Below are 8665 nucleotides of genomic sequence, written 5' to 3'. Positions count from 1 at the left end.
CATCCAGTCCATTCTTCATTTATTTTAATAAAGTAAATTTTTCTATATAGCTACCCTGTTAGATAAATTTATACCAATGCGTTATATTTTTTCTACTGAATATCACAAATGTAATTTAGATGTCAATATTTTACAAATAATATTGTAAACCCTTTATTGGCCAAATAAAGTTATCCAGTCTAGTCTTCATTTATTATAATAAAGTACTCAATTGTTCTTAATGGCTACCCTGTTAGATACATTTACACCAATGCTTTATATTTTTTTCATACTGTATCACAAATGTAATTTAGATGTCAATATTTTACGAATAGCCTATAATACATGTTTAATGATCAAACGGCTGAAAATCTTTATACATCAAATGATTAATTGGTTAAACTAGATCATTTGATTAAAAAAAAAAAAAAAAGTTAACCTGATGTATTAAAATGAGCTATAAAGATTAAGATAAATAGGCTACGGAAAACTCAGCCTAGGGCCTACATGTGGTTAAACAGCTATACATTCATGTTGTGTATTGTGCTGAATTAATTTAGCTTTTTTTTTTAATTTTTTGAAGAAAATGAACCACTTACCATAAACAGAAGCTACCAAAGAAATTGTAAAAATATTTAGTTCAAAACGCCTAATCGTTCCCTATAGTATTTTGTTTTCATACACTATATGTCGCTGTTAGCCACTAGATTCAGTGTCAGCGCTGATTCTCACAGCTCTCGCCGGGTGCAGTGGCGTGCGCCTGTGATCCAAGATACTGGGAGGCTGAGGCTGGAGGATCGCTTGAGTTCAGGGGTTCTGGACTGCAGTGGACTATGTAGATCAGGTGTCCTCACTAAGATCGGTATCGATATGGTGCTTCTGGGGGAGCCCGGGACCACCAGGTCGTCTAAGGAGGGGTGAACCGGCCCAGGTCGGAGACGGAGCAGGTCAAAGTCCCCGTGTCGATCAGTAGTGGGATCGTGCCTGTGAATAGACACTGCAGTGCAGCCTGAGCAATACAGCGAGACTCAGTCTTTTGTGTGAACAGTAATTCTTTGGTTGACTAATAAACAGCAGCAACAACAAATGAACACAAAATAAAGCCCTTATTGGCCAAAAAAATTAATCCAGTCTATTCTTCATTTATTTTAATAAAGTAAATTTTTCTATATAGCTACCCTGTTAGATAAATTTATACCAATGCGTTATATTTTTTCTACTGAATATCACAAATGTAATTTAGATGTAAATATTTTACAAATATATAATACTGATCAAACAGCTGAAAATCTATAAAGCAAATGATTAATTGGTTAAACTAAGATCGTTTTTTTGAAGTTAACCAATTAGAATAGATTAAGATAAATAGGCTGCTCATATGGTAGATCAAAAAGTCAGGCTAGGTCGTACATGTGGTTAGACAGCTATAATTTAAATGTAATGTGCTAAAATAATTCAGCAATTAAAAAAAATGTTTTTGAAAAAAATGTACCACTTACCTTTAACATAGCTACCAAAGAGATTGTATAAATATTTAGTTAATCGGATCCCATGCCTAATCGTTGCCTGGAAATTTGTTTTCATACACTAGATGTCGCTGTTAGCCACTAGATTCAGTATCAGCGCTGATTCTCACAGCTCTCGCCGGGTGCAGTGGCGCGCGCCTGTGATCCAAGATACTGGGAGGCTGAGGCTGGAGGATAGCTTGAGTTCAGGGGTTCTGGACTGCAGTGGACTATGTAGATCCGGTGTCCTCACTAAGATCGGTATCGATATGGTGCTTCTGGGGGAGCCAGGGACCACCAGGTCATCTAAGGAGGGGCGAACCGGCCCAGGTCGGAGACGGAGCAGGTCAAAGTCCCTGTGTCGATCAGTAGTGGGATCGCGCCTGTGAATAGACACTGCAGTGCAGCCTGAGCGATACAGCGAGACTCAGTCTTTTGTGTGAACAGTAATTCTTTGGTTGACTAATAAACAGCAGCAACAACAAATTAACACAAAATAAAGCCCTTTATTGTCCAAATAAAGTTATCCAGTCTAGTTTTCATTTATTATAATAAAGTACTCAATTGTTCTTAATGGCTACCCTGTTAGATACATTTACACCAATGCTTTATATTTTTTTTCATACTGTATCACAAATGTAATTTAGATGTCAATATTTTACGAATAGCCTATAATACATGTTTAATGATCAAACAGCTGAAAATCTTTATACAGCAAATGATTAATTGGTTAAACTAGATCATTTGATAAAAAAATAATAAAATAAAAAAGTTAACCTGATGTATTAAAATGAGCTATAAAAGATTAAGATAAATAGGTTACGGAAAACTCAGCATATAGGCTTATATGTGGTTAAACAGCTATACATTCATGTTGTGTATTGTGCTGAATTAATTTAGCTTTTTTTTTTTTTTTAATTGAAGAAAATGAACCACTTACCATAAACAGTAGCTACCAAAGAGATTGTAAAAATATTTAGTTCAAAACGCCTAATCGTTCCCTATTTTGTTTTCATACACTAGATGTCGCTGTTAGCCACTAGATTCAGTATCAGCGCTGATTCTCACAGCTCTCGCCGGGTGCAGTGGCGTGCGCCTGTGATCCAAGATACTGGGAGGCTGAGGCTGGAGGATCGCTTGAGTTCAGGGGTTCTGGACTGCAGTGGACTATGTAGATCGGGTGTCCTCACTAAGATCGGTATCGATATGGTGCTTCTGGGGGAGCCCGGGACCACCAGGTCGTCTAAGGAGGGGTGAACCGGCCCAGGTCGGAGACGGAGCAGGTCAAAGTCCCCGTATCGATCAGTAGTGGGATCGTGCCTGTGAATAGACACTGCAGTGCAGCCTGAGCGATACAGCGAGACTCAGTCTTTTGTGTGAATAGTTATTGTGTGGGTGTCTAAACAGCAGCAAAAACGAATGAACACAAAATAAAGCCCTTATTGGCCAAAAAAAATAATCCAGTCCATTCTTCATTTATTTTAATAAAGTACATTTTTCTATATAGCTACCCTGTTAGATAAATTTATACCAATACGTTATATTTTTTCTACTGAATATCACAAATGTAGATGTCAATATTTTACAAATAATATTGTAAACCCTTTATTGGCCAAATAAAGTTATCCAGTCTAGTCTTCATTTATTATAATAAAGTACTCAATTGTTCTTATTGGCTACCCTGTTAGATACATTTACACCAATGCTTTATATTTTTTCATACTGTATCACAAATGTAATTTAGATGTCAATATTTTACGAATAGCCTATAATACATGTTTAATGATCAAACAGCTGAAAATCTTTATACATCAAATGATTAATTGGTTAAACTAGATCATTTGATTTAAAAAAAAAAAAAAAGTTAACCTGATGTATTAAAATGAGCTATAAAGATTAAGATAAATAGGCTACGGAAAACTCAGCCTAGGGCCTACATGTGGTTAAACAGCTATACATTCATGTTGTGTATTGTGCTGAATTAATTTAGCTTTTTTTAAAGTTTTTTTTGAAGAAAATGAACCACTTACCATAAACAGTAGTTACCAAAGAGATTGTAAAAATATTTAGTTCAAAACGCCTAATCGTTCCCTATAGTATTTTGTTTTCATACACTAGATGTCGCTGTTAGCCACTAGATTCAGTATCAGCGCTGATTCTCACAGCTCTCGCCGGGTGCAGTGGCGCGCGCCTGTGATCCAAGATACTGGGAGGCTGAGGCTGGAGGATCGCTTGAGTTCAGGGGTTCTGGACTGCAGTGGACTATGTAGATCGGGTGTCCTCACTAAGATCGATATCGATATGGTGCTTCTGGGGGAGCCCGGGACCACCAGGTCGTCTAAGGAGGGGTGAACCGGCCCAGGTCGGAGACGGAGCAGGTCAAAGTCCCCGTGTCGATCAGTAGTGGGATCGTGCCTGTGAATAGACACTGCAGTGCAGCCTGAGCGATACAGCGAGACTCAGTCTTTTGTGTGAACAGTAATTCTTTGGTTGACTAATAAACAGCAGCAACAACAAATGAACACAAAATAAAGCCCTTTATTGGCCAAATAAAGTTATCCAGTCTAGTCTTCATTTATTATAATAAAGTACTCAATTGTTCTTAATGGCTACCCTGTTAGATACATTTACACCAATGCTTTACATTTTTTCATACTGTAGCCTATCACAAATGTAATTTACGGTATAGATGTCAATATTTTACAAATAGCCTATAATACAAATGATCAAACAGCTGAAAATCTTTATACAGCAAATGATGAATTGGTTAAACTAAGATTATTTTATTTAAATTAGAATAGATTAATATAAATGGGCTACATACATGTGGTTAAACAGCTATAATTTAATTGCATGTGCTATTTGTGTGTGTGTGTGTGTGTGTGTGTGTGTGTGTGTGTGTGTGTGTGTGTGTGTGTGTGTGTGTGTGTGTGTGTGTGTGTTTTGAAGAACCACTTACATTTAACAATATAGCCTACCAAAGAGATTATAAAATGCTCTCACCGGGTGCTCAGGTTTGTGTTTATGTCTATCCAAAACCAAGCTCCCGGTAAGAGCATTTTATAATCTCTTTTGTAGGATTCTATCGTCATACTTTTATTGCTTTAGTAATATTGATAGGGTAATAATTCAGCTGCAGGCCGATATGAAATTAACCTTTTAATAACAGGTCCGTAATGATATTGTCAAAATATTTGTTTTGTCTGAAAATGTTGAACTTTTGTAAACCTCAAGAAAAGAAAAGAAATAAGAATAAATGTTATATATTTTAACAATTCTGTTTACACATTTACATCTTGTTTATCCTTTAAACTTGTAAAAATAGTTCTATAGCTAATATAAATACATAATTAATATATAATGAAGTGCCTACACTATGTTATTATAACCACTTAATAGGAACTCTGATTCATATAACAATTTCAAGGTGGTGTTTTATTATTTATTCATACATTACATTGAGTGAATAATCTAAATATAGAAACTAAAATATTGGGATTGAATTTTATTAAATCATGATGCATAATGATGACTCTCCCAGTCAGAATATCAATTAAAAAAGGCTTGTTAAAATAAAATTAGAGTTATTAATGGACTACTTAAACATAGTCAAAATGAGCTTGATTTCCAAGCTACCTGTTTTAACATGGAATACATCAAGACAGAAAAGAAAACTCAAGTGGTCTTTAATTGTGAATTGTAAGACTGTCAATACAGAATGTTTATTACAGTTTCATTACAACCTCATTAAATTCTTTGTTTACATTTGATGTTGTTCATATGACTTGTTTACATTTGACTAATGTTTAGACTGGATGGTGTTGTACACAGAAACACCTCACCTGAAAGGGAGAGAAAAAAAGATAATTAAATAACATACAATCTGAAGCTGGCCCAAACCACCCCCATGCACAGCCACAAAATAAGAGAGATTTTATTTACCCTGTCCTTGAGTCCTGTAAGAGGGGAAAATGATTAGTCCATTAGTGAAGTCTTTTCAGACTAAAACATCATGCAACACCCATTTCCCCATCCTTGTGTTGTTCAGTTGTTTAAAAATAAAAAGATGAACTTACTGAATGCCCTGATTATCCAGGAGGCACCTGTAAGTGGCGATCTCCTGCTCCAGACGGCTCTTGATGTCCAGCAGTACAGCATAGTCTCTGCCCTGCTGCTCAATTCCAGAGCGCACCTGACAAAGCTCTGCCTCCAATGAGTTGATATGCTTCTGAAAGCCTGCTAGCATAGCGCTGTACCTAGCCTCTGTTTCCAACAGGGAGCACCCCAGTGCTTCTTTCTGTGTGGGTGATGAGAACAGTCAAAAAGAAAAAAGAAAAATTTACATGAATCCAAAAACAGTTAACTTGAATAGAACAAAACAAAGACAGCTAAAAATTGTACCTAAAGAACAAGGCTGAAAACTTTTGGCGATTGTAAACAACAGCTACTGCTTCACTGTCCACTTTGCCTTAATTTAGTTTTGGAAGTCATGGATTAACACGCACATATGTGAGAAAATATTACAACTCAACATTTAACATTAGTTAAGCCTTTTTCGTTTCTCAGATGATGTATTACCAAAACTCTCTTTCCACTGCCTCTCACAATCCTTTTCTCTTTCTTTCTTTCTTTCTTTCTTTCTTTCTTTCTTTCTTTCTTTCTTTCTTTCTTTCTTTCTTTCTTTCTTTCTTTCTTTCTTTCTTTCTTTCTTTCTTTCTTTCTTTCTGTCCATCACATTCTGTATTTCATGTGTCTCACCTTGCTGATTTGAGACTGTAGCTCGATCTCCAGGCTCTGCAAAGTACGTCGCAAATCTGAGATCTTTGACCTAGAGGTTTCTAGGCAATCTGTGTTGGTGGCAGCATCTTTACACAGATCTGCCATCTTAAAGAGAGTCAGAAACACACATATTATTAACTTGTGATTCACTGGACTATATTGTTTCACTATTACTGTAATACCACTCCAAACCGCAATTTAAAATCAAAAGTCTGCCACTATGATGGCTAATTAGTGTTCACATGTAGAGGAATTAAAAGTCTCACCTTCTCTTTGAACCAGCACTCCTGTTTTCTGCAGTGTTTATCTATGATGGTCTCATAATGACAACGGATCTCGTCCAAAACCTTGTTCAGGTCTTGCTGAGGAGCGGCATCCACTTCCACACACACTTTTGTGTTTGTTAACTGACACAGTAGTGCTTCCACATTCTGCAAGCACACATAGTTAAAGCATTATGGCTTTAAATTGTGAATTTAAATGATTCCTTCCATCTTCATTTACTGTAAAAACATACAAAATTCTCATACGATTATTCTGCTACAGGCAAACTGCTACAAACCTCCTGGTGACTTTTCTTCAAATATACCAGCTCCTCCTTCAGAGCGCAGGTCTGCATCTCCAAGTCGGCCTTTGCCAGGCATGTCTTATCAAGTATGCAATGCAGGTTATCAATGTCAGCCTTCACACACTGCCGTATCGACGACTCATTCTCATATCTGATTGGTGAAAAGGTCGGAGGGGAATGAAATGATCATGTCTAAACATGACAATGATCTATGTACAAACAAAGATTTATATAGCAACACATCTTTAACTATTGGTTAAATTTAAAAGATTAGGGAGTAAGCTGTTATTTTTCATTGTTTCTTCTATCACTATATAAAAATATGGCTGGATTACATCTGTTCAAATGAACATCTGTATATGTATGTATGTGCATTTGCTTGGATGCATTTGTGTTTATATATGTGCCAGCCAGAGGTTGTGCTTCACTTTGAGGGACTAATTTGCCATTCTATTCTGTTTTTGATTGTCTTTAAAAAAAAAGTAATATGCTTTACTGTTTACTTACACGATAAAGGAACACAAATTAGAGCTTCCCTTACGGAAATGTAATATATGACATATGTCCCTATCGCTAGTGATGCCGTCATATATGCTAAATATAAGACAATATATTGCTATCACATATATACATATCTCTACATATATGTTGATATAGGTTTTTAACATATATAAATTTGCCATAATAAATGAGTATAGCCTATTGACATATATTAATATGATGTATATGATTATTATTTATATAATTTATATATTATTCATATACTGTATGTTTTGACCATATTTCACCGATATGTTATGCCAAACTATTTACTATTTAACTATTTATTTCAAGTCTATAGATCAAGTACATATCCACATTTCATTTCAATTTCTATCTCATTTTCGAATCTTATAAAGATTCTAAATCTAAATAAAATGTATTATTTATTATTATTTTACTTCTTCTTGACCAGCTCATAAAAACAAAACAAATACTACACAAATTCTATTTGAAAACTGATAATTATATGTGACATGTATATGAAAAAACACTATTATACATATATAAAATATATGGGCTGGTTTTATATGTCAATTGTTCCATTTTCTAATAGGTTTTATATATGGGCATATATATTTTATATATGTGGATATATTTCATATATGTATATTTCATATGTGTACATATATTACATTTCCAACATATGGGTTATCATTCTGTCTTTATTTGCCTTTTGAAAAGTATGAAAATAACTATATTTGAAAATGTCTTTACAGAACTCACTTTATCCTGAAGTCCTCAGCAGCCAATTTAGAGTTGTCGATACGCAGGAGGATTTTGCCGTTGTTGATGGTAGCATCTTTAATCTACAATGAAGAGCATTGAAAAATCTATCAATGTAGCTCATTTATAACTTTGAAACAAACATTTGTCTATTTTCTTATCAATAATATTTACATTGTGTTACTGCAAAATGTTTTTATATGCAGTGATATTTCAGTTCACTTCACAGGAATCTGAATCAGGAATCTGTGTCATATTTATTAGAATCTCAGATATCAGACTCAAGATTTCCACCCTTAATTGTCTCAAAACTTCAATGTTGTACCTTTTCCTGAAGGCAATCGATGGTTTTTAAGTAGCAACTATAGTCCCTCTGACAGATTGGCCCTTTCTTCTCATAGTACTCGCAGATCTGCCTCTCCAGAGTGGCATTGGCAGCCTCCAGAAAGTGCACCTTATCTAGGTAGGATGCCAGACGGTCATTCAGGTTTTGCATGGTGGCCTTCTCGGTCTTCTGGAGGTAGTCATAATCTCCATAGCACCCTCCAGCCATGATTCTTGCACCAAA

General features: G+C 35.4%; 1 protein-coding gene across 1 annotated transcript; it reads right to left on the bottom strand.

Moving 5' to 3' along the window:
* Positions 1-5273: 5273 nt before the first annotated feature.
* LOC306990475 (keratin, type I cytoskeletal 42-like) lies at positions 5274-8665 on the bottom strand (the record flags this gene model as incomplete). The annotated part of the gene is made up of 8 exons (XM_079597351.1): positions 8423-8665; positions 8098-8180; positions 6826-6982; positions 6530-6694; positions 6243-6368; positions 5561-5781; positions 5427-5440; positions 5274-5326 (listed from the first exon to the last, which is right to left on the bottom strand). Exons 1-8 carry the CDS (start codon positions 8648-8650, stop codon positions 5274-5276), a joined length of 1047 nt encoding a protein of 348 aa, XP_079453477.1. The 5' UTR covers positions 8651-8665.

This window comes from Phoxinus phoxinus (genome assembly GCF_949152265.1).
Source record: "Phoxinus phoxinus genome assembly, chromosome: 22".
In the NCBI taxonomy this organism is placed as follows: domain Eukaryota; kingdom Metazoa; phylum Chordata; class Actinopteri; order Cypriniformes; family Leuciscidae; genus Phoxinus; species Phoxinus phoxinus.
This window is presented reverse-complemented; position numbering and strand designations above follow the sequence as displayed.